The sequence below is a fragment of the Taudactylus pleione genome, unplaced genomic scaffold (genome assembly GCF_031769625.1).
Source record: "Taudactylus pleione unplaced genomic scaffold, aTauple2 ptg000154l, whole genome shotgun sequence".
Classification (NCBI taxonomy): Eukaryota; Metazoa; Chordata; class Amphibia; order Anura; family Myobatrachidae; genus Taudactylus; species Taudactylus pleione.
Window position 1 is genome coordinate 3262909 of NW_028284556.1, and position 26781 is coordinate 3289689.

At 45.8% G+C, this 26781-nt stretch overlaps 1 protein-coding gene across 1 annotated transcript in view; it reads left to right on the plus strand.

Annotated features, from left to right (window-relative positions):
* The first annotated feature begins 922 nt into the window (after nt 1-922).
* SRD5A2 (steroid 5 alpha-reductase 2) overlaps nt 923-26781 on the plus strand; it is a 143759-nt gene continuing 117900 nt past the window's right edge. Inside the window, exon 1 of the mRNA XM_088474464.1 lies at nt 923-1295. Within this exon, the coding sequence (XP_088330590.1) occupies nt 1015-1295 (281 nt within the window). The 5' untranslated portion in view covers nt 923-1014. The remainder of the gene's footprint in view (nt 1296-26781) is intronic.

Sequence of the window (26781 nt, forward strand, 5' to 3'; positions counted from 1 at the left end):
CCTCTCTCTCAATGCAAGTGTTACCTGGGGTGACAGATCACACTGTTTGCCTAACGCCTGAATATGCCCCCTGGCCAAGAAGAACAAATCCACCCCCTTCCCAGACCTGCGCTGTGGGGAGGCTGTCGGGATGCTGTTGCCAAGCCCCCCCCGTGATCGCGGACCCCCCGCAACCACCACTCTCCCTTAATTACACTTACCTGCATGATCCAGGCTCCGGTGATGTCCTCCATGTCCTCCAGTCAGGTGACATCCCATACTGCACTGGGACCCTGTCAGGTGACGACCGGGCCGCAGTGCAGCATGGGAGACCAGTTGACCGGAGAGAGGACATCACCAGAGCCCCGAACTCCGGTCCCTTTGTTTTTTTTTATTTTTTTACTGTGAATCAGCGTGTGGTCTGTTTAGTCCAAACAGCTGATTAATGGGGCTGGCTGCGGGCTCTGCTCTCCCCGTCAGAGCGGAGCAGGAGTCCGGTAACCGGGGGAGACCCTGGATAACGCCACCACCAGGTGTCGTTATTATCACAGGGCTTTCCCATTTTTCCCATTTTCTGTTTAGTAACTTTGGCCAGATCACATTTCCCTTTACAATTATGGGAAATGCGATCTGCTTACTAAAAATAAGTGATACTTAGGGGTTGGAGTAGAATTTTACAAATTCTACTCCAATTGCCCTTTAGTAACTGTAGGTGAAACTACAATAATGTGAATAGGGTGTGAAAACACCCTTTTTCACTTTATTTTAGTAAAAATAATGTTAATAAATAGAGCCCTAACTCTTTTCTTGATTTATTTAGGTTGCTTTCACTTTCATTGTGGTTTTAATCATTTATGCTTTTTAGCCTGTTGAGAAGATAAGTTTCCAGGACATTGTTGATAGCAGCTCAGTAGTAGAGGTGTCTGTTTACTAGCATAGTATTTATAGTGAATGGAGAGGTGGATATGAAAATACTGGAAACCTCCTGAGAAGTCTGACACTGCCTGTGATCCTGAGTCACCGTCAGACTGTATAATGCAATGCACCCAGAACCCAGACTTCTATTTCAGTGTTTTACTGTTCTCTGTTGGACTATTGTTTTTTTTAAAACAACTGACTGAGCCTGCTAGTTATGGAAAATACATACAGAGAAAAGCTACTGAGATTGGTGTTCTTGTCCCAGCAAAGTATGGTTGGTTTATCCAGGAGTTACCATCATTTCTGGTGCCTTTAATGGTGATACTATACAATCAAGGTTGTGACACTGTGGGGTGTAAGATGCTCTTCTGTATGTTTTGTGGACACTATTTTCAAAGGTAAGAAGCAACTAACTAATATAACAGAAAAGTTTCACAGACTGATTTTGCAAAAAAAAGAATTTTGTCACAAAATTCTAAAAAATATTTTTGCTTTGTTCAGCACACCATCACCATGAGAAATCATATAGCCCTCACTACATGTACTGAATACACAAACATTACCTAGGACAATATATGGAGAAAGTGCATGCCACTCTTCATGAAACAGGCATTTGTTTCTACTAGTCTTAGTCTATATTATTTATATATTATTTAGATATTTATTAACATTTACTTATATAGTGCAAGCATACTCCATTGCACTTTACAATTGGGAACGAAACAGTAATATAACAATAATAAAACAAGGCTGGGTAATAACACACACATTTACTCTATTCTAATGATATGTATATATTCAGAAAATGGTACATGTATTTTCAGTAATTACTTTATGTAACCGCACCCCCCCAACTAAACAATGTTTCAATTATTGTACAGTACTGTACTATAACTCATGTTTTCAAGGACAGCAAGTGTGCATTCATTCACATTCTTCCCTAACAATATTTTGGGGGAGGGGTGGAATCATTAGTATGGCCATTGCAACGGAGAATGTTATTTCTTCATATCATGTGTAAATGAATATGATTTCATGATGTAAAGCAAATATTCTTTTGTATATATGATATATGATACTGCCTGAACTCCCAGTGCCGTACTGCACACCTGTTACACAACTTAAAATATATATAATATATGTGTGTATATAATATATGTATATATATATATATATATATATATATATATATAAATATTATAGACTTGTAAATAGTATGGTCATTTGACACTTACATTCACATTGTCCATTACTATTTCTGTAGTAAACTTATAGATTTTCTTATCTTTTATTTATAAGTCACACATTTATGGAGTACATCAATGACAAACTTGGTACAAGTAGAAAAATTTGTATTAAACACAACAATAAAACAAAATATTGCAATGAACTTTGCCCATGAGCAGATGCTGTCACCCGATCTATGTCCTGAGCAACCTTTGTTTGAAACAAATTTGTGTACATATAGTAATTTATTACTTTATGGCTAAATGTTCTTCCAAGGAATAAAAATAAAAGGTTTGTCCTTATTTTAAAAGGATGATCCTTATGCACTTGTTAAATTTGGTGCATAGCACCAGGTTACTCTATGAGATAGTTATTACTAGATATTTAACAATGTGCAAAATGAAGCTACATAGGGTAACTGACAAACCTCAAACAAATGTAAGGGTTACAAATGTATACTTATAATGGACAAGTGTATAAACCCAACTAATATCTGATACATTTTAATCAGTGATTTCTGATATCATCCCTTTAGTGTTCATAAGGAAAAATGTGGTACTATAAGAAATAGTGCTCCCCCTATAATGAGAACTAACGCACCTCTATTGTGTAGATGCTTATAAGTTACAGTAATGGATACTGTGGCCAGGTCACTCTACCCTGTTTCTAAAAGGCTGCTGCCGGGCCGGAAGAGTAAATGTCAGTCAGCTGCAGCGGAATGAGTGTTAAATGAGTAAAACTGTATGTATGAATGTATTATAACATGTACTGCAGCTTCAGACCGAGTCCAGCAGTTGTAGTACTACAAAGATTAGAGGCACTGCAGCTAGGAGATTCAGTGCCAGGCTGCATGCATTGTCAACGGGGTTAAGTCCTGGAATGTAGTTAATGTACAAAAATGTAAAATTGTTTTAAAATGTTTTATGCTGCAAGAACGGCATGAGTGGCATTGAGGGAGTTAAGCATTGTGCTGAACACTGGTGTGAGGAAATACATGTATAATATTTAATATGAGTAAATGTTTTTAAAGTATAAATGTATTTAAAATAAAGTGTGTGCCAGAAATCCTTGGGGGTCCAGCAAATCCTTGGGGGTCAGGGTTCTTTTGTTGCTCCAGACCCAATCCCTGGGAACCGGAGCTAGAATGGTTCTGCTGGGAGAGTCCCCCATCTCTGTCATCCAATGGGGAGCTCTCCTGCAGCCCCTTAATGTAGCCCTGATCCCTAAAGTGACCCCAGCCAGCAGCTGCCCTCACTGAACTGCTGGAGAGTCTCTTCATGATGACTTCTGATTTTGTTTAAACTAAGGAGATGTACTTGAATTTTGGGGTTAAAAAAAAATATGGGGGACAAAATTCTAAAGTAGCGAAATACATTCCAGAGGGAATCCCAAGTATGCGGCAGGTTTTCTTCATTGGGGGTGGTAGCGGCAGGTGCATTTTTGTAGAATTTTTCAAAATCATTTAAGGGACTTAAAAATATGCTTACACCTATTTTCATGTACCCCAAATTTGATGGAAGTATTTTTTTTTGCAAAAAAAACAAGCTAAGTGCTATTCTACACCCCTTCTTCACAGGCGCATTAATGCACCTGCCACAGCTATTTAAAACCTCCAATTACCTTCAGCAGGCAAAAATGGGGGTATCCATAGTGATCCCCCATGCCTGGACATCTTTAGGGGGGTCCAAGGACCATTTCCTGAAAATTCCCAGATTTTTTCGATACTTACCTTTCCGTCGGGTCCCGATTCCGCAGCATCTGGAATTGAATACGGGGATAAGCGAGCACGCGCCCACTACTTTATCCCCTGCCAAACCTCCAATGTAGAGCGAAAAGTCCGGCATGCGAATAGACCGGACTTTTCGCTCCAGATTGAATACCCCCCTAAACACTAAAGAAAAGGCTGTAAAATTTGCATATATTTGCAATTTTCAATCACTATCAATCATCTTATGGTCGTTGGATGCTGTGGATTGCAAAATGCCAACTGGAATTAGGTGATTAAGGGACAGATGGTGTATGGAGGTAGTGGCATAAGTTAATGCCAGGCGTCCGAAGGCAAAATAAATTGTGGTACCCCCCCTCCCCTGTAGGCTCCAGCTTGCTCCAGACCTAGCTGGTGTTTCTAGCTCCAGCCAGCCCCCAGTCTCTCCAGTCAGCTACCATCTGTCTTTCCTGCCAGCTCCCCTCTGTCTCTTCAGCCAGCCCCCGCATCCCTCCGGTTCTACTTACCTTCTCCTGGGGCATCTGACTATGTCTTCTTGATCCTCTACATGCCGCACCTCCTCTGACTGCTCTGATGCATATCTAAAGGCATCGCCGACGGTTGGTTCAATAAAGTTATTTTTGTTTATTGTGACTCGCAATAAACAAAAAACTTTATTGCACTGCCATCAGCCGCCGATGGTTGTGCCTCACCCCACAAATAGATCCACCTATAACCGCTGGCAGCGGTAATAGATGGATTTATGTGTGCCCCTGCTGCCTGGTGCCCCCCTGACAGCTGGCTCCACTGCCTCCAGGAGTTCTGCCATTAGTCAGTGCTGTGAGCATTGGCGTCTTTATAATGGGTGAAGAAATGCAATGGTTCCAGCGCTATCTTGCGATCTGTGTTGTAGATAGATTTGATTTTGTTCCCAGTGTATTCCGAAATATGTAAAAATATATAAAACTAATATTGTGTGATATTGTTAAATGGAATATGTTATATTCAATTAAATTGAAAATGCACTCACCATTTGTTGATGGTATATGAGCGTTGGACCAATTTCCACTGTGGTCCTACGGTGGTTGCAGGATACAACGTTGATCCAATGTGTTCTTGGATCACTCAGGAACGGTGTCAGTCATTAGGAAGAAACAAACATAACATGCTTCCATAGTGCAAATCAGTAAACCCAATAGAAGTCCTACAAAATTCTGTAGTGTACTCACCTTCTGTGGGGTATGATATAAGCCTTGGACATTTATATTTAACAACCGATGTCCATCGGTTATATGGGTTTTATGGTCCTTGGATCCAAAAGACTGATTTATAAAAAATCAAATTGCTGTATCTTTTATAAAAAATATTTTTATTGGTCCATAATTGGTGTAACCTAATTTACATCAATAATCTAAAAGGACAGATAAGATACATGATAAAAAAATATATATTCAAAAATATATTTTATAAAAAATAAAATATACTAAAATAATTAATGAAGTAGTGAAGAAAACCAATGAATGGTTACCTAGCAATGCGTTTCGCAGAGCCTCTGTCTGCTTCCTCAGGCTGGTAGTAGAGGAATGAACAACCTTGGAGGTGGAAACGAAAGGACTGTGAGAGGTTCTGAATATGTGGTTTGAAGGAGAGGGAAGAGTCTAGGATGACTCCAAGACAACACACTTTGGGACTAGATGAGATAGTTATGCCATCTATTGATAAAGAAATAGTGGGAAATGAGGTTATGTGGGAGGGTGGGAAAATGATCAGCTCAGTCTTAGACATATTAAGTTTAAGAAATCGCTGGGACATCCAGGAAGAGATAGCAGAGAGACAGTTGGAGATACGAGTCAGTAGAGATGGGGAGAGAGCAGGTGAGGAAAGGTAGGTCTGAGTATCATCTGCATAGAGATGATAATTGAGGTCAAAAGAGTGGATGAGTTTACCTAGAGAGGACTAGAGAATTGGAGAGGTCCAAGAATAGAACCTTGGGGAACACCTACTTTAAGAGGCCGTGGGGGGGGGAGAACAGAGAAGGAACAGTCAGAGAGGTAGGAGGACAGCCAGAAGAGAGCAGTGTCACGTAAACCAAGGGAGTGAAGGATATGCAGCAGGGGAGGGTGATCCACAGTGTTAAAAGCAGCAGAGGTCAAGGAGAATGAGCAGGGAGTAGTGGCCCTTGGATTTGGCAGCAAGGAGGTCATTGCTGACTTTCGTGAGGGCAGTTTCAGTGGAATGGAGAGAACGGAAGCCAGACTGAAAAGGGTAAAGAAGGGAGTGGGAGGAAAGAAATGTGGTGAGGCGGTTGTAAACAATATGCTCAAGGAGTTTGGATGCAAAAGGGAGGAGAGAGATGGGTCGGTAGTTAGAGAGAATGTTTGGATCAAGGGTAGGTTTTTTAAGAATGGGGGAGACAAGGACATGCTTGAATGCAGAAGGGACAGTACCAGAAGAGAGGGAGAGGTTAAGGAGCTGAGCAAGATAGGAGCAGGCAGAAGTAGAGAGGTAGCAGGAGGCGGGAGGGGAACGCTTCACAAATTTGTGTCATCCTTGCTCCCTGGGCCCACTGGGGCGATGCTAATCCATTCCAATTTTAGTATATGTGCTGCCGAAGTGAGGACCCACAACCTCAGTGCTGTGAAGCAGTAATCTGTGCTGCATATTTTAAACGCAGCTTTAATATTAGTATGTATACCAATACTTACAATCTTCTGCTTGTTTGAGGGGGGGGTGCATTTTGACTGTTCGCACTGGAAGCACCAGCCCCTAGAAATGGCCCTGCTCATAGACCAGAAACATTAGGGGAGGATGAAGCTTCTGATGAAGCTGGAGTTCTGCTATCCAGCAAAACACGTTTAGCTACTTTGTAGTCTCTCTATGGACATTGGGATTCTCCAATTGTGGATCCAGTGAGCCTTGCAATATTTACCAGGTTCCATCCTTATTGCGTAAGGAGACAGCTATCCAACATCTCTACCATCGACCAGCATTGCAGTGAGCTGCTAAGTGGACCTAATCCTGAGGGACCATCCCTGTGGACTGAAGATTCAATACCAGTCTTTACCATCGATATCATTTTTGCAGTTATCTGCTCATTGGACTGCCATCCCAAAGGATCTCAAACTGGTAATTATCTGCTGTAATTGAACCCTAAAACATTGTCTCCTTGACTTTTTCATCTGGACATTAATTCTAACATCTATACCCAGGATGTCCATAGATAGAGATTAACTATCTGACTCACCATCAATGCTCCAAATCAGTGATTTTATCAATATTATTTTTATTAATATTATATTTTATTTATTTTTTTGTTTATATTTGCATTGGTATTTATATGTATAAGTTGTTATTAAATGTGCTTATATTGTCCTTTTAGACTTCCGCTTCCTACTCATTTTACTATATTCCATCAGTTGTATTATATATCAGTCCTTAGCGCCAGTCATTACATTTTCTATATATATTGGGTTAGAGGCTGACTACCTCTGTCTGGCTGCTTTAGTGACAGCGCACCTAAATACTTTGCTATTTTATTAGGGGAGGAGCGCCTCTCCTAGAACCCCTCACCTCTCCAGTCAGCAGGTAGATGGTCTCCAGGGTAAGATATACTATCCTCTCAGTCATGTGACTCCTGTCCATGTCCATCCTCAGTGATTTATACAGGACACTTCTCACCATCATGTGACTTCTAGCTCTGGTCCCTCACAGCTCACTTGTCTGGGAATAAATATACTTTGCTCTTAAATATATCACTCTGTCCTCAAAGGTGACCAGGAATATGGAATATGTAATGCCATCCCCAAAGCACCCCTCCCCCCCAGCACCTACCCCCCTCCTTCACTTCCTCCATAGGTCTTGCACTTACTAGAATATTATTCTGTTCTTTCAGCCACTGCCTCCGCTTATAAACTGCTCTTCCGACTCCCGTCTACTCCAGTGTCCCTCTCCACACAGTCGTCCTCCTCTCTGCATGCCGCCGCTGCACTGTCTCCATTCCTGGCTCCTCTTGTCAGGACTCAGGACTTGTCATCTGCGCATGCGTATGGGCTGTAATGCGCATGCGCCAACCAGTCAGTGCAGTCGGAAATCGTGTGTTCGCAAAATAGCGAGTGCCTGCTAATTTGAGTGACAGGATGAGGCGTTTGTGGGTGGTAACAGGGAAAGGTGCTTGAAAACGAGGAGTGGAGATCCGAACGCAGGCGTGCCAAACGGTCAAAACGGGCATTTTAAGGGACTGCATAATTAACAAAGCAGCGTCATCAGCCATGTCACTTGGTTGTCTCTTAGCCTGACCTGTTCGCATGATTGCGGTAGGAAAATCCAACCACAAGCACTGCGCGCAGTTCAGACGCCTTTCGATGTACTCGATTAATCTAATAAATAGCGGAGATGCGAACGGCCAGGGGGCGTCTTTACAAAATAGCGAGCGCATGTTTCGTTCGCTCGCTCAGACATAGAGGCGTCAACAGACCGCAAAGAGCGAGCGATCAATTTAAATAGCCGGCCCCTGTTTCTGAATGACCGTTCGCACATAGCGTCCGGCTCTGAATCAGGCCCTCTGTTACAGGCAGCAGCAGGAAAGACAGTGATGGAATGGGGGCAATGGAGTATGTGCCACCTTCAGGACTGGAGCCCGGCGGCAACTGACTTCATTGTCCATTTTCCTTTGCTCTACATGTTTGCTGATTATTACACTTGTCTCTGGTGCACTACAAGTCCCATTGCTGTACGCTAAAACAAAGGTCTGAGAATTGCATATTATCTCTACTGGATACAATAGAGATAATAATAGAGAGGGGCGTTTTGGGTGCATTATTAATATTACTAGAATATTGTGCTGCCATTCCGGGATCCACATAACTGCATACCGTGACAAATAGCTGATGCACTAAGTGTTTGACTTGTGAAGGAGGTCTGGTGTGTGCATCCTACTTAAGGAGTGGATACATTTTGTATTTTAATGGATGTAGTTTAAAAGCCGACGGTCTAAATGCCGACCGCTGGCTTCCAGACTTTCTAATCCCGGCGTGGTACTAATGACAGGCGTTGAAAACTCGACGCCTGTCATTAACCAGACGCCAGAAGACCGATGAACGAATGTAAGCGGGCGCCGGGCACGGGGCAGCTGCGGGGGGGGAGTGTTGGGTTTAGGACTTAGGGTTAGGCACCCCCCGGGAGGTTAGGGTTAGGCTAGGGGGAGGGAGGGTTAGGGTTAGGCACCCCCGGGGGGGAGGTTAGGGTTAGGCACCACCCCGGGGGACTTAGGTTTAGGCAGTGGGGAATGGGGGGTTAGGTTTAGGCACTTAGAGGGGGGATTAGGGTTAGGCACTTGGGGGGAGGTTAGGGTTAGGCACCCCTAAGGGAGGGTTAGGGTTAGGGGGGGGATTAGGTTAGCGATACTTTCCTTAGGGACGATCAGGATTTTCACCCTTGCCGGGCTGCCGCTGTCGAGATTGAACCGCCAACCCTGCGCCCGGCTGTAATACCTACTACACCCGTATTTTAATATGGGTGGATTACAGTAAATTAATATCAATCCGCAATTCCCCCAAAAAATGACCTGCCTCCTGCAGTTGTGTTTTTGAAAAGCACTGCACAGATTCAAGGATCTGTGCAGACTTCTATGTATAATAATTATAAAAAATAAAGAAAATAAGTGAAGTCCCCATCAAAATTAGAACCAGTACTAGGGTTTATCCACTAACCAATACTAGGCTTTCCAGCCAGGGCTGGGGGAACTATAGTAGGGGGACACTCGAAGTGGGGTCCTGTCGCCATAGTGCCAACCAGCCCTGGCCTGTCAGCACAATGTTGGCATCCTTTGGGAAGTAAAGCCTGCAATAAAAATGTGCCCCCTTGCTCTAGGAAGAACCAGGCCTATGCAGGGCCTTCTTAACAGCATCATAGGCCCTGGGCAAAGCAATTTACTGGAGCCCCTACCCACCCATTCATGGGAATAAATAAAAACAAAAACCTACATTACCCTTTCTGCGGTCCAGCGCCATCTCTGCGCATGCTTCCATACAGTGAATTGCTGTCAGCACTCTGATTGGTGGTTAGCTCCAGCCATCTACCAATCAGCATACTGACAGCCATTCCCTGTCTGGCTGCAGGCTGGGAGGCAGGTGGAGAATGTTACCTGGCTGCTCGGATTGTGGGTAATTCTCAATCAGAGTAGCCAGGAAGCATCTTTCTCTGCCTGACTCTCAAATGGCTGCCCTATGCATGAAGCCAGATGAGAGGCAGGCAGAGAAAGATGCTCCCTGGTATCTTTTATGGTTGGTACTTTATCTCTTTCTACTTTATCTCTATCCAAGGCAAAAGGACATAGGACCTGATTCAGACTCGCTTGCAAGCACTATGCGCTCGCAAGCGGGTCGATGGTTGTGCATTGCGCACGCGTGGCATGGGCAATGCGAATGCGTGACGTGCACAATGCGCATGGGTAAGCCCCGTATCGAGTGAGAAAATCGCTCGCTCTGGGGCTTGCTACAAACGGGGGCGACAGCTCGCCCCTTTTGTAGGTGGGGTGGGGGGGTGGCTGGACAAATGGAGGCGTTCCTGTAGGAACGCCTGCCCTTTGTGGGCGGCTCTACTGACATCACCAGTGATGTCAGTAGTGAGCTTCCGGCTCTATTAGGGGCTTGCGGCAGACGAGACCCTACCACAAGGGTCTCGTCACAAGCCCGATGGTCGCGATGGTTGTGACCATCACCTGGCCGCTCGCAAAAGCTTAGCGGGGACTACTACTGGGGGCGCTATTTAAATGGCACTGCATACGGGGTACCACTACTGGGGGCACTGCATGGGTGGGGAGTACTACTTGGGGCACTATATAAGGGGCACTGCATAAAGGGGACCACTACTGGGGGCACTGTATAAGGGCAAATAATGGGGGGCTGCATAAAGGATACCACTACTGGGGGCATTTTATAAGGGGAACTAATGGGGGGCTGCATAAGGAGGACCACTACTGGGGGGGTACTGTATAAGGGGCACTACTAAGGGCATAAGAGGGACCACTACTGGGGACATTGCATACTGGGGGTACTGTATAAGGGGCACTACTGGGGTTAAGGTGCATATGGAAAAGAATGTTCAAAGTGACCATTTTTAATTGACCAAGCCCAATTTTTTGCTGCGCGCACATAGGGTGGGGCTCCATTTTTACATTTGCTCTGGGCTCCAAATACCCCAGCTACGTCCCTGGCCTTGAGGACCGAGTTTGAGAACCTCTTCCCTAATGTGTAGCTTGGTGCTTAGGAGCTTATTCAGACCCGCTCGCTAGATGCGTTTGCTCGCTCGATGCGTATGCAAATTTGGTAATGCAGGCGATCGCACGGCAAGGCATTAGCACGCCCACTGTGTCTTGGCATGTGATCGCTTTGTGTATGCAGACGCCCACCAGCCTGTCTTAAGATGCCCACTTGCGCACGTCATCTCCAGGAAGTGTATGCAACCATCGGTACATCGGGTACCATCGAATGCGATCGCAGCGCTTGTGGCTGACCATACTCTACCGTAAGCACTGCGAGCACTTCAGTGTAAAATCCAGCCAGGTGATGTGTACTAAAATCCAGCCAGGTGACGTGTACTATGACGCTGCCTATTAATTATGCACACCTCTGAAACGGCGTTGAGACGCTCATGCATGCCTGCGTTCACATCTCCACTCCCCCGTTTTTAATTGCCAGCCCCTGTAACAACCACAAACGGCTTCTCCTGTCACTCACTCTTCCCTATCTCTCGCACTGGTTCATGCACATGCACTGCGATGCATATGCATGCGCATATTGCAAAAAATCGGCTGGCTACGAGCAAACGCATTCTAGTGAGCGGGTCTGAATCAGGTCCTTAAAGCAATCACCTCACACCTAAGACCTAAGCACCATGGTTTAAAATTCTCACATTGGAACAAGTCAGGTTCCATAATAATGTGTTATAGTTACATTTTATGACAACATATATTATTCTCCTTGTTGTACAACATCCGTCATAACTAGGCTTGCCATATCATAACTTTCATTCCTGACACAAATGAAAGACACAGATCTTGTGGCTGACTGACTTCAAGTCTCCATTTCACCTAGTTTTAATCAGCCACAAAACCTGTATAATTCACATATGTCCCAAATTACAGAGATGATGTAGCAAGCCTAATCATAGCCATCATTATATCAATCTTCACTGTCCATATATGACATCCTTATATAAAGATGAAGAAAGCACTGTATAATATGTGTACGCTACATAAATAACTGTTAAGAAATAAATATTCAATATGGTAAGAGAGGGGAGTGGGGCTATCCTAAGCACTGGTTGAACCACAGAGAGTAATGGAAAGGAAAAGTAGGTATGTTCCAAAATATAACACATGTATATCTGTAACCCTAACTGGGATAAAGAAAAAAGATTCCCTCTATGGAGGTGCACCCTCGAGAGTAAAATGTTGGTATATGAAGACAGGAAAGGGCAGTACTCTCTTTTGCGGGGCACTAAACCTACTTGGATAAATATAAAACTGAACTTTAATAGTCATCATCAAATAATAGTAGCACAATTGATATAACAGAAAACATCTATACATGAAAATACAGACCAAACAACATATAATCTGGGCCAATTAGGTCCAGCAAATAAAACTGACTTCTTTTAGTTAGTGAGGGAGATCTATCATGCATCAAGCCTCTCAGCTCCCATATATGTCAGGTAGAATAATTGTGACACCATGGTCTAGCAGTTGGCGAAATATTAATAAGCATTGGCTCCGGAGATAAGTTACCCAGTGCTTGTAGCGTTGGTGATCACCTGGTCCAAAGTCTATCAAGTTCACAATTAATACATTTATCTAATGTTGATGTCATCCGCATATTAGTGTATTCTGGAATGACATGTAAGCAGCATTTCCATGATGAAAGTAACAGTAGCATATATATGGCAAGCTGTGCAGTTAATCCAGGTATTCTCCTGGGGTGACGCAGGCAAATTAATCAGATAGATTATATTACATTATCTTATATAAGCAATATTGCCATGATAACAATTGCAGTGAACTGATAATCATATTGCATAGGAGAAGGTGAGTATGGATATTTTTTTACAGGTACTCTATGGATTTTCTACATGGAGAAGAGGACCGATGGCTACAGGGATACATAGGTGAGCATGGGCCAAATGTAATAGGGTGAGAGTTTAGAAAAGTGAGAGTTTCTGACACTTTTTAAACTTTGCCAATGTAATAGAGTCCAAGTAACAGAGCGAAATTGCATGTTTTTTTAGACTTAAAAAACTCTCAGGATTTAAAATCTCATTCAGATGTTTTCCCATTTTGAAGATAAAACTCAACCAATGTGAGAGTTTACTGCTAAATTCTGACATTTTCTAAACTCTCACCCTATTACTTTTGGCCCCTTGTGTGCATTTATGTTTAAAAAAATTTATACTTTGTACGGTGTGTGTGTTCTGTATTTATTTTAATATTGCTTTTGCCATGGAACTACAGGTACCAGCTGGTCCGTAATGCCCCGTATACTGGTACTTGTGGTTCTACAAGTACTAGCATGCGGGGGAGGCTTGCTGGGACCTGCAGTTCCATAGCAAAAGCAATATTAAAATAAATACAGAACTACTATGTGGTGTAATGTGAATCAGGGGCACTATGTTATTATTATTATTATTATCCTTTATTTATATGGCGCCACAAGTGTTCCGCAGCGCCTTACATAGTACATACAACTAATGGGTGAACAAGAAACAAGTAACATACAGTACATTACAGTACAGGACAAGGACACAAATTATATACATTGCTGAAATAGTGATTAAAGCACTCACAATAAGCTGCCGGGAATTGGCGGTCCCGTGTTAGGTGCCCTAATGGGGAGTAGAGAGTAGAAGAAAATGTAAAGAGAAGCACATGTGCGGTGTAATGTAAATAAGATTGTCCTACTGTGTGGCATAATTTTAATTGGGGATACTATTGTGTGACCACGCTCCTGTCTTTTGAGACTAGGCCACTTTTTGCGGTGTGCGCTGTCCCATTATTGTAAAATCGCTAAGGACGGTGTGTGTGTGTTCCACCACGTCTCTAGGACCACTTTAAGCACTGGCCCCTAAGTCAGCCATTTACATCTCTGTAGCATGCTCTCCTTTGAACCATGACCACACTGAGTTCATCTAGTCATATGACCTTTTATATCCCCATAAAAATCCACTATGTCCAACTCATTTGAAGTTATAACCCGCCTCATGCCAATAATTCCCAATCCCTCTGCTTCTGATACATAGGGGGTTCCTTCTCTTTTCTAAAGGCAAACTTTACTAATAAATAAATGTTTTATTTCTTTAATGCATTTTTTTTACTTACAAATATTATTTTTTTTTTTATTGTGAAAAAATTTTTTAAATTGTTTTTATTGTTTCTAAAGCCTAAATAATGCAACATGGTGACAGCAAATTAGTATGAGATACATAGATATGCATCAATTCAGACATCACATAAAGCAGACACTGTAGGTCAATAATATCATTACATATGAACAAACCTTTGGAGACTAAAACAAAATGCTCCAGACTAAAACCACATTTTTTTAAAGTTTTCCTACCAAACAAACCTGGTGCACCAAAGAACATATTAGCGCATGTAACATGAGAACAGAAGGATTGAACACTAGCAATAAGCAATAGTGACTCTCTAAAGCTGGCCACACACTAGACCAACTTTCATCCAACCATCCAACCAGTTGATTGGTTGGCATGAAAATCTGGTAACGTATGAGAGTAACTGATGATCAGCAATTTGCTCCTAAATGCCAGAAAACAGATGAAAATGGTCGTTCAGACAAGTTTGTTAAATGTTTGATTTAAACAATTTGTTTAAAAAATAGTTTTTGTCCATTTTCCGTCATTTGGGAGCAAATTGCTTATTGTCATTTGCTTTCATTCCTTACTAGATTTTCATTCCAACCAGTGGCGTAACTACTGCCCCCGCTGCCCACGCGGTGGCTTTGGAAGCGACGGGTAGCTTGGGGGCGACGGGGGCAGTGGTTACGCCACTGCAACTGTGAGCACTGGCCTCTGAAGTGATTGGAGGCTAAGGAAGCCTCCGATCACTTCAGAGGCCAGCGTTCCCAATAATGCAGTGCACGGGTGACAACATGACGTCACCCGCGACCTGGGGAACCTGTGCGGTCGCGTCTGCTGGATCTATTTAGATCCAGTCAGCGTGGCAGCGGGAGAGACAGCCCATATGACAGCGCGCGAAGTCAGGTAAGTACGGACGGGGGGAGAAGAGAGAGGTTTAGGGAGGTCACAACTACAGGAGAGGCCACAACTACAGTGGGCACTACTAAAAGGGGCACAACTACGGGGGGCACTACTAGAAAGGGCACAACTACAGAGGGCACTACTAGAAGGGGCACAACTACAGAGGGCACTACTAGAAGGGGCACAACTACAGGGGGCACAACTACAGGGGGCACTACTAAAAGGGGCACAACTACAGGGGGCACTACTAAAAGGGGGCACTACTAAAAGGGGTACAACTATGGGGGCACTACTAGAAGGGGCACAATTACAGGGGGCACTACTTTAATGGGCACAATTAAAGGGGGCCCTGCATAATGGGCACTACTACAGGGGGCATTGCATAAGGGGCACTATTACAGGGGGCATTGCATAAGGGGCATTAGTATAGGGGCATTGCATATGGGGAACAACTACAGGGGGCACTACTTTAATGGGCACAACTACAGGGGGCACTACTTTAGTGGGCAAAACTACAGGATACCCTGCAAAATGGGCACTATTACAGGGGGCATTGCATAAGGGGCAGTAGTATAGGGGGCATTGCATTTTGGGACACAACTACAGGGGGCACTGTATAAGGGGCACTAACTTGATACACGCAGTTTACAGGTTATAAACTATGGCCCTCATTCAGAGCCGCTCGCTAGCGGCCGTACGCTCGTTCTGAGCGATGTTCGCACATCTGCGCATGCGTATGGTTTTTAGTACGCATGCGCGAACCAGTCAGTGCGGCCGAAAATCGTTTGTACGCTATATAGCGAGTGCCTGCTATTTTGAGTGACAGAATGAGGCGTATGTGGGTGGTAACAGGGGAAGGTGCTTGTAAACGGGGGAGTGGAATTCGAACGCAGGCGTGCTTAAAGGTCAAAACAGGCGTTTTAAGGGAGTGCATAATTAATACAGCAGCGTCATTGACCACGTCACTTGGTTTTTTTAAACTCAGAACTGCTCGCAAAATAGCAGTTGAAAAAACCAACCACAAGAATAGCGTGCAGTTCATACGCTGTTCGATGTACTCGATTAATCTAATAAATAGCGGACATGACGTATGGTGCGAGCGGCCAGGGGGCGTTTTTAACAAATAAACGAGCGTATGGTTTGCACGCTCGTTCAGACTTAGAGGTGTGAACAGACTGCAATTTGCGAACGGATCATTTGAATAGCCACCCCTTGTTTTTGAACGAATGACCGCAAATAGCGAACGGCTCTGAATGAGGGCCTATGTTCCCAATAATCTGGTTCTACACGGACATAAAAACTGTGCAACCTGTCTTGAGCTGAGGTGACAGACTGGCAGGAGCAGAGAGGAGGGTTGGTGAAGTAGATCTGTCAGGGTGGGATGTAATGGGCATTACTGTTTGGCATAATGTGTATTTGGCATTACTGTGTGGCATAATGTGTAAGGGGCATTACTGTGTGGCATAATGTGTTGTATGTGGCATTACTGTGTGGCATGTGTTGTATGTGGCATTACAGTGTGACATAATGTGAAATAGGGGCATTACAGCGTGGCATAAATTTGTTATAAGGGTATTACTGTATGTCATTATGTGTTATACATGGCATTATTGTGTGGCATGTGTAAGGGGCATTGCTGTGTGGCATAATGTGTTGTAAGGGGCATTCCGGTGTGGCACACTGTGTTATAAGTGGCATTACTTAGTGTGTCATAATGTGTAAGGCACGTTACTGTATCATGTAAACACACACCTTAAACGTCGTCTTTGGGTGTGTTTGATCTTTGGGCGGGGAAGGGGGGGAGGGGGGCCTGAAACTATTTTGGCATGGGGGAGCAAAATTTATAGTTACACCACTGATTCCAACCAATCAACTAGTTGGATGGTTGGATGTAAGTTGGTCTAGTGTGTGGCCAGCTTTAGGCAGGGATAGCCAACCTCGGTCCTCGTGAGCTACCAACAGTTCACGTTTTCCAGACCACCTAGCAGGTGCACAGGTGTATTCATTACTAACTAACACATTTGAAAAGATCCACAGGTGGAGCTAATTATATCACTTGTGGCTCTGTGAGGAGACCTGCAAAACATGCACCGTTGGTAGCTCTTGAGGACCAGGGTTGGCTACCACTGCTCTAAGGGTATGTGGATAAACTAAGAGGAATATAAATTATATGCTGTGAAGGCAAGCAAATAGGCCCAGAATAATTGGCAGAAATTATATTTCTTGATCTATATGTGATAAACCTGCTGCATTTGATGCCCTATGGTTGGTCCAGAGGGGCTGATGATTACACTGCGGTTTACGACTTGTAAATCATTTGAAGCCATCCACACCAGGAAGAGAGGGTGATAACAATCTGGGCCATTCTTGTGATTTGAGGAATGTTTACACAACTGTGTACTGGCCTGTGTCAGTTGAAGATGGAGTTATGTAGTCACACATCTTTATAACAGGGACCCTGTTGGTTTGGCCAGGTAACCCTGTATTGGAAATCACAGGGGCCTTCTTTTGATCTCAAACCCTGCTGACCTGATAGGGAGAACCTATCTAAATAGGAACAAGAATTAGAGATCTATAAAAAGAAATGCTTTCCAGCATTCAATGTTCATTCATTGGGGAGCAGACAAAGTGCTGTGAATGCGCCCTGAGATTTGTTATGCGTGAAACCCCCCACACAGCAGCAGTGCTAAGAACTTTGTTGTAAGTTGACTTAGAAACTCTGAATTTATTTCTCTTTATTACTTTAGAAAATATTGCATATATAATCTGTGTGTCATTTTATTAATATTTTTGTAACTAAGCCTTGAATTTTTTTGGGGGATTAAACACATTTAATCTAGCATATTCTCCGTGATTCTTTTTCAACTTGCGAGCCTATGAGGCCCATGCTACATACCTGTGTGTAACTGAAGGTGAAGTGTTAATAACTTGTTCGGGAAATGCGAAGGGCCCGCTAATCCTTTCGTGGTGGCAGTGAAATTGCCTATTTTGGTAAGTGACTGAGGTGCACTTGCGTCACGACCAGCTGATCCAGATTGCTGTATCTGTGAGTCAGCCTGGGATCGTGACATGCTGCAACAAGCAGACATCTCTGGGTGTGGACAACAATATCAGTGGGAGAAATACAATACTAGCAATAGTGACACACTAAGGGCATAATTCAACATGGATTGCAATTGCAACAGCGTACGCAGATCAGCCGATTGATGCGTACTGAGCATGCGTATGCACCACACTGCACATGCGCGGCAATTGCACTGCTATGGACGCACTGTGAAATCCATTGCATAGTGAGTGACAGGGCGTGAGCATTTGGGGGTGGTGATGGGGGAGTGGTTGCAGATACGCAGGCGTGCCTGTGATATGCATAAATTAGCCACTGCGCTTGCCTACGCAGCGTGCAACAAAACTTGCAAATTCTGAGATAGGCCAGAGCTGCTGTAATTGTGCGTGAAGTGACGACGTTCTCCGCTGTTACCCATGTATACGCAGGACTGCAAGGTATCACGAATGTGAGAAGGCAGTAGTGGGGGTCTCTGTGCTGGCTGATTGGTAGCAGACATTAGCATATTTTCACAGATTCATTGCGTGCAAGTACGCAGCTGTGATCCATGCTGAAGCAGGCCCTAAAATGGGTATGTATTTTCTCAATTAAAAATAGTGAAATCTCGCGTAGTAAGCATATTATGTGCTGTAATGGGCAGAGAGACTGAATTTGGGGAAGGTGATGAAGGGCTGATGACTGGGGATGGCTGACTGCATACCCTGAGATGGGTATGATATGGGACACCAACAACGGGGAAGTACAATGGTAGTATAAAGGCAAGTCTAAACCAGTGGCAGAGCCACGTGCAAACCGAGCAGAAAAGCAGAAGGCCTCTGTACACCAATATTTTATGCTCTTAATCAGGGCCGGATTAAGGTCTGTGGGGGCCCCTGGGCAACAAACATGTGGGGGCCCCTATTAAATGTGGACAAACTAGGGGCATGCACAATGGGGACCTTATGCAGAGGCCACAGTAGTGGTGCCGCTTATGCAGTGCCCCCAGTAATGTCAGTGCTCACAGTTGTAGTGTCCTATATGCAGAGCCCAGAGTAGAAGTGCCCCCAGGAGTGGTGCCCCTTATGCAGTGCCTATTCAATACCCCCATTAGTAGTGCCACCTGTAGTCATGTCCCCAGTAGTTATGCCCCCTATTGTAGTGCCCCGAATAGTAAATCCCCCTTTATAAATGCCCCCAGTAGTAAAGCCCCGAATAGTAATATCCCCTTTATAAATGCCCCCAGTAGTAGAGCCTCGAATAGTAATGCCCCCCCAGTAGTAATGCCCCTTGTGGTAGTGCCACCTATAGTAATGCCCCCTATAGTGGAGCCCTCTGTATAAATACCCCCAGTAGTAATGGCCCTGTATTAGTGCCCCCAATAGTAATGCTCCTTCTGTAATAGTGCCCCCTGTAGTAGTGCCCAAGTAGTAATGCACCGCACCCAAGTAGAGCCCCCAATAGTAATGCCCCCTGAGTATTTCCCCCAGTAGTAATGTCCCCCTGAGTATTGCCCCCAATAGTAATGCCCCCCAAGCATTGCCCCCAGTAGTAATGCCCCCAAGCATTGCCCCCAGTAGTAATGCCCCCCAAGCATTGCCCCCAGTAGTAACACCCGCCAAGCATTGCCCTCAGTAGTAATGCCACCCGAGCATTGCCCCTAGTGGTAATGGCTCCCGAGCATTGCCCTCCGTATTAATGTCCCACGATTATTGCCCCCTGTATTAATGTCCCCCGAGCTTTGTCCCCAGTAATAATGTCCCCTGCATATTGTAATAAAGCTGCCTGCACACACACAAAAAAAAACAACAACTAATACTTACCTTAAACCCCGCTCCCACGTCTGCTGCTGCCGTCCGGTCCGCTCGGCTGCTCCTACGCACTATGGGAGAGACAGGGCCGGATTAAGGTCTGTGGGGGCCCCTGGGCAACAAACATGTGGGGGCCCCTATTAAATGTGGACAAACTAGGGGCATGCACAATGGGGACCTTATGCAGAGGCCACAGTAGTGGTGCCACTTATGCAGTGCTCACAGTTGTAGTGTCCTATATGCAGAGCCCAGAGTAGTAGTGCCCCCAGGAGTGGTGCCCCTTATGCAGTGCCTATTCAATACCCCCATTAGTAGTGCCACCTGTAGTCATGTCCCCAGTAGTTATGCCCCCTATTGTAGTGCCTCGAATAGTAATGCCCCCTTTATAAATGCCCCCAGTAGTAGAGCCCCGGATAGTAATATCCCCTTTATAAATGCCCCCAGTAGTAGAGCCTCGAATAGTAATGCCCCCCCAGTAGTAATGCCCCTTGTGGTAGTGCCACCAATAGTAATGCCCCCTATAGTGGAGCCCTCTGTATAAATACCCCCAGTAGTAATGGCCCTGTATTAGTGCCCCCAATAGTAATGCTCCTTCTGTAATAGTGCCCCCTGTAGTAGTGCCCAAGTAGTAATGCACCGCACCCAAGTAGAGCCCCCAATAGTAATGCCCCCTGAGTATTTCCCCCAGTAGTAATGTCCCCCTGAGTATTGCCCCCAGTAGTAATGCCCCCCAAGCATTGCCCCCAGTAGTAATGCCCCCCAAGCATTGCCCCCAGTAGTAATGCCCCCCAAGCATTGCCCCCAGTAGTAACACCCGCCAAGCATTGCCCTCAGTAGTAATGCCACCCGAGCATTGCCCCTAGTGGTAATGGCTCCCGAGCATTGCCCTCCGTATTAATGTCCCACGATTATTGCCCCCTGTATTAATGTCCCCCGAGCTTTGTCCCCAGTAATAATGTCCCCTGCATATTGTAATAAAGCTGCCTGCACACACACAAAAAAACAACAACTAATACTTACCTTAAACCCCGCTCCCACGTCTGCTGCTGCCGTCCGGTCCGCTCGGCTGCTCCTACGCACTATGGGAGAGACAGGGCCGGATTAAGGTCTGTGGGGGCCCCTGGGCAACAAACATGTGGGGGCCCCTATTAAATGTGGACAAACTAGGGGCATGCACAATGGGGACCTTATGCAGAGGCCACAGTAGTGGTGCCACTTATGCAGTGCCCCCAGTAATGTCAGTGCTCACAGTTGTAGTGTCCTATATGCAGAGCCCAGAGTAGTAGTGCCCCCAGGAGTGGTGCCCCTTATGGAGTGCCTATTCAATACCCCCATTAGTAGTGCCACCTGTAGTCATGTCCCCAGTAGTTATGCCCCCTATTGTAGTGCCTCGAATAGTAATGCCCCCTTTATAAATGCCCCCAGTAGTAGAGCCCCGAATAGTAATATCCCCTTTATAAATGCCCCCAGTAGTAGAGCCTCGAATAGTAATGCCCCCCCAGTAGTAATGCCCCTTGTGGTAGTGCCACCAATAGTAATGCCCCCTATAGTGGAGCCCTCTGTATAAATACCCCCAGTAGTAATGGCCCTGTATTAGTGCCCCCAATAGTAATGCTCCTTCTGTAATAGTGCCCATGTAGTAGTGCCCAAGTAGTAATGCACCGCACCCAAGTAGAGCCCCCAATAGTAATGCCCCCCCCTGAGTATTTCCCCCAGTAGTAATGACCCAGAGTATTGCCCCCAGTAGTAATGCCCCCAAGCATTGCCCCCAGTAGTAATGCCCCCCAAGCATTGCCCCCAGTAGTAACACCCCCCTAGCATTGCCCTCAGTAGTAATGCCACCCGAGCATTGCCCCTAGTGGTAATGGCTCCCGAGCATTGCCCCCCGTATTAATGTCCCACGAGTATTGCCCCCTGTATTAATGTCCCCTGAGCTTTGTCCCCAGTAATAATGTCCCCCGCATATTGTAATAAAGCTGCCTGCACACACACACACAAAAAAAACAACTAATACTTACCTTAAACCCCGCTCCCACGTCTGCTGCTGCCGTCCGGTCCGCTTGGCTGCTCCTCCGCACTATGGGAGAGACGTCATGATGTCTCTCCCATAGTGCACACTGCGTGAGCCGGAAGTCGGGGCTCTCGAGTGAGCTCCGACTCCGGCTGCTGCTGAGGGGAGAGAGCTGGGCGCCCGGTAAATTGACCCTCTCTGCGGCGCCAGGCTGAGGTGGCCCGGAGTAGGCGGAACTGGTTCCGTCTCCTCCGGCGCACGTTAACCTCGTGTGGGGGCCCTTTACATGTGGGGGCCCAGGGACGATCGCCCCTGTCGCCCCCCCGTTAATCCGGCCCTACTCTTAATGGAGCAACAGAACCATATGTCTATGTTGATAGGACCATGTAAGTTATTGGACAGTCTAAAAATCTTGCAGACAAGTCAGGATCTGCAAGATCCACTCTCTGCCCATCTTGCTAAGCAATGAGCACCAATCACTTTTAAATTACCATGCTCCAAATATAGGGCCAAATCCAGGGGCAAAGTGGAGTCAAGAAATACAAAAACAGCCTGATCTAAAACAAGGTTGGGATCCTCCAAAGTTAGGAAATTAGCATTGCTAAGGTAAAATGACTGTGTAATAGTAGTATGGACATCACCCCTGGTAGCAAAAGCTGGCTCAAAAGCAGTGAATACAAGTGTAGAGATAGGCAGAGCCCCTGACCCAATACATGGAGACCAGTGGGAGGGTCAGGTAGATGAGCTACAGCAGTATGAGGTGGTTAAATTGTTTGTTCAATTGGAGCATTAAAATGTTCAGCGATCGACAGGGCCGGCAACAGAAAACTCGGGGCCCGGTACAGAAATGTCTCTGGGGGCCCCACCTTCTCGCCACCACCCCCGATCGAGCACATCCCTCCCCTGCATGTGTGATATGTTTAGCATGATAATGTTAACTGAAAGATATGCCAGCCTTTAAATAAAGTAAAAATACGCTATGACTTACCACACTGTCTGTCTGTCAGCCATGTTTGCATGGTGTCTGCAGTCAGCCATCCTCAGTCATCAGCCCTTCATCACCTTCCTCAAATTCAGCCTCTCAATACCATCCTCAGCTCAGAAGCCACGATCACCTTTCTCCATCCCCAGACCCCATCCTCAGTCCCCAGCCCCTATCACCTTCTGCCCCCAGTCCCCCATCACTTTCCTCTGCCCCCTCACCTTCCTCTGTTTCCAACCCCTGTCACCTTCTGCCCCCAGCACCTTCCTCTGCCCCCAGCCTCCTTCATCTTCCCCTGCCCCCTTCACCTTCCTCCATCCCCAGGCACCATCACCTTCATCTGCGACCAGCCTGTCACCTACTGACCCCAGCATGCATCACCTTCTTCTGCCCATAGTCCCCTTCATCTTCCTCTGTTCCCTTCACCTTCCTCCATCCCCAGGCACCATCACCTTCCTCTGTTTCCAACACCTGTCACCTTCTGCTCCCAGCACCTTCCTCTACCCCAATCTCCTTCATCTTCCTCTGCCCCTTCACCTTCCTCCTTCCCCAGGCACCATCACCTTCGTTTGCGTTAAGCCCCTGTCACCTTCTGCCCCCAGCCCCATCACCTTTCTCTGCCCCAGCCTCTTTCAACTTCCTCTGCCCCCTTCACCTTTCTCTGCTTCCAGCTCCTGTCACCTTCTGTCCCAGCCTCCATCACCTTCCTCTGCATCCAGCCTCACCAGGCACCGTCACCTTCCGCCCCCAGCCCCTGTCACTTTCTTCCGTCCCCAGCCCTAACAGCAGCCTCAACTACTTACCACCTGATGGGTAGAGAAGACTGGCAGCGAGGTGACTAATGACATCACGCCGCCGCATTGCAGTAAAATGTAAAGGTCATGCCCGGCCAGGCTACAAGGGAGCTGGGGCTGGGCGGTGGTGGCTATGGTTCCCGTCTAGACCTCGGGGCCCCTCTGGACCTCGGGGCCCGGTACGGGTGTCCCCTTAGTCCCCCCCTGTCGCCGGACTTGGCGATCGATAAAGTGATCGCTGTAATCTGCAAAGCATAAAAGAGACAATTTAGTACACTGATTGCTTGTATGTGGTAGGCTGAGCTCACGAAAGCAGTATATTAGTCTGGGCTGGAGAGATTAAGCAACCAGAGATCAAAAATGTCAAACACACAATAGGAAATACACTGGAAAGGACTTGAACTTTATCAAACCATATACCAACTTTACACACAATGGGGCTAATTTATCATATGCAGCAAGTTTTAAAAATCGTGGCATATGGTAATGGTGCTCCAGCCAATCAGCTCCTAACTGTCATCTATTTGAATGACAGTTGTTAGCTGATTGCCTTGAGCACCATTTATCATATGCCACGAGTTTTAAAACTCGTTGCATATGATAAAACTCATTGATAAATGGATCCCAAAATGTGAAAAGAAATAAAGGTTTGAGCCTTCTTTCACATAAAAAAACAATAGCAAGAGACATGGCTAAACTAACAGAGCCTATACATTTAAACAGTGACCACCAGAAATAGCAAATAAACAAAGCTAGCACTAACTCAGATAGTACCCATCATTGAAAATACTACCCAAGCCAAAAATATAATAAAGTGCAATTCAGGATATATGCACATGGAAACATGCTCAGTGGTTAATAGGACAATGCAAGAAAATAATGAACAGCTCAGATCAAACAGTAATGTATTACTACCTAATATACCTAGGGAGAGAGAAAAAAAATTAAATAACATGTAAAGAAAAGGAACAGCGGACAATTGGGGGTCAATTCAATTAGGTGCAAGTTGAGTCCTGCAAGCCGTTCTCACGGCGAACTCGCACCACGAATTACATTTGCAATTCAATTCCAAACTCTCATTGCTTTTTCTGAGGAAATTCACATTTTTGTGCGCAGCCCCCTGAGCAGGTAAAAAGGTAGGGAAAATCTTTATTTTAAGGTGAAAATGTGCAGTTCCTCTGGGGTACACCACTGCCAATGAATAATCATGCACTTGGAGGACTATAAATAGTATCATTTGTAGGACAGATATGTGTAGGTATAAATGATGTAGGACAGATATGTGTAGGTGTAAATGATGTAGGACAGATACGTGTAGAAAGGGCCGGCCCTAGCCCAAATTTTTTGGTAAGCGAGTATATTTTTTGGCACCCCCCTATGCAGTGCCCCCGGTAGTGGTCCCCCCTGTGCAGTGCCCCTTGTGCCCCCAGTAGTAAGCCCCTGATATAGTGCCCCCAGTAGTAGTCCCCCTATGCAGTGCCCCCAATAGTGGTACCCCTTATGCAGTGCCCTTTAAACAGTGGCCCCAGTTGTAGTTCCCCCCCTATGCAGTACCCCCAGTATTGCCCTTTATATAGTGCCCCCAGTAGTGGTCCCTGCCTTGTAGTGCCCCTAGTAGTAGTCCCCCCTCTTGCAGTGCCCCTAGTAGTCCCTCCTTGTAGTAGTCCCCCCATTGTTGTGCCCCCATTGGAGGTTCCCCCCCATGTAGTGCCCCCAGTAGTATTCCCTCCTTGTAGTTCCCAGAGTAGTAGTCCCCCCTTGTAGTGCCCCCAGTAGTAATCCCCCCTTGTAATGCCCCCAGTAGTAATCCCCCCTTGTAATGCCCCCAGTAGTAATCCCCTCTTGTAGTGCCCCCAGTAGTAATCCCCCCTTTGTAGTGCCCCCAGTAGTAGTTTCCCCTTGTAGTGCCCCCAGTAGTAGCCCCCTCTTGTAGTGCCCCCAGTAGTAAGCCCCCTCTTGTAATGCCCCCAGTAGTAAGCCCCCCTTGTAGTGCTCCCAGTAGTAAGCCCCCCTTGTAGTGCTCCCAGTAGTAAGCCCCCCTTGTAGTGCTCCAAGTAGTAATCCCCCCCTTGTAGTCCCCCCCAGTAGAGACACACGTAATTAAAAAAAAAAAAAACACTTACCTGAATCCCCGCTCCTGCTCCCGCCGCCGCTTTCAGCTCCTCTGTCCGTCCTCCCGGGCTGCTTTGCATTATGGGAGAGACGTCATGACGTCTCTCCCATTACTCACTGCGGGAGCCGTAAGATGGCTCCCGCAGTGGGAGCAGCAGCAGCCGATGAGAGTCTGACAGACTCTCATCAGCTGCTGAAACAAACACACAGCTGCCGGCAGCGGAGGTTGTGTGTTTGGCACTGTGTAGCGCCGACCCAACTCCGTCCGGTCAGCGCTACACACGCGGTGCAGCTGTGTCACAGAGACACAGTCTGCACCGCGGTAAGCCTCTCCACTGCTGGCTCAGTAAATTAATAAATCTGCATGGTCGCGGCGCCCTTCACTAAGTGGCGCCTTACGTGGCCGCGTACCACGCGTAATCATAGAACCGGCCCTGTGTGTAGATGTAAATGATGTAGGACAGATATGTGTAGGTGTTAAAGATGTGGGAATAGATATGTGTAGGTGTAAATGATGCAGGACAGATATGAGTAGGTGTAGCTGATGTGGGACAGATATGTGGAGGTGTAAATGATGTGAGGCAGATATGTGGAGATGTAAATGATGTGGGACAGATATGTGGAGGTGTAAATGATGCAGGACAGATATGAGTAGGTGTAAATTATGTTGGACAGATATGTGGAGGTGTAAATGATGTGAGGCAGATATGTGGAGATGTAAATGATGTGGGACAGATATGTGTCGGTGTAAATGATGTGGGACAGGTATGTGGAGGTTTAACTGATGCAGGATAGGTATGTGGTTATATAACTGATGTGCAGCAGGTATGTGGAGGTGTAAATGCTGTGGGACAGGTATGTGGAGGTTCAAATGATGTGGGACAGGTATGCGGAGGTGCAAATGATGCGGGGCAGGTATGTGGAGGTGTAAATA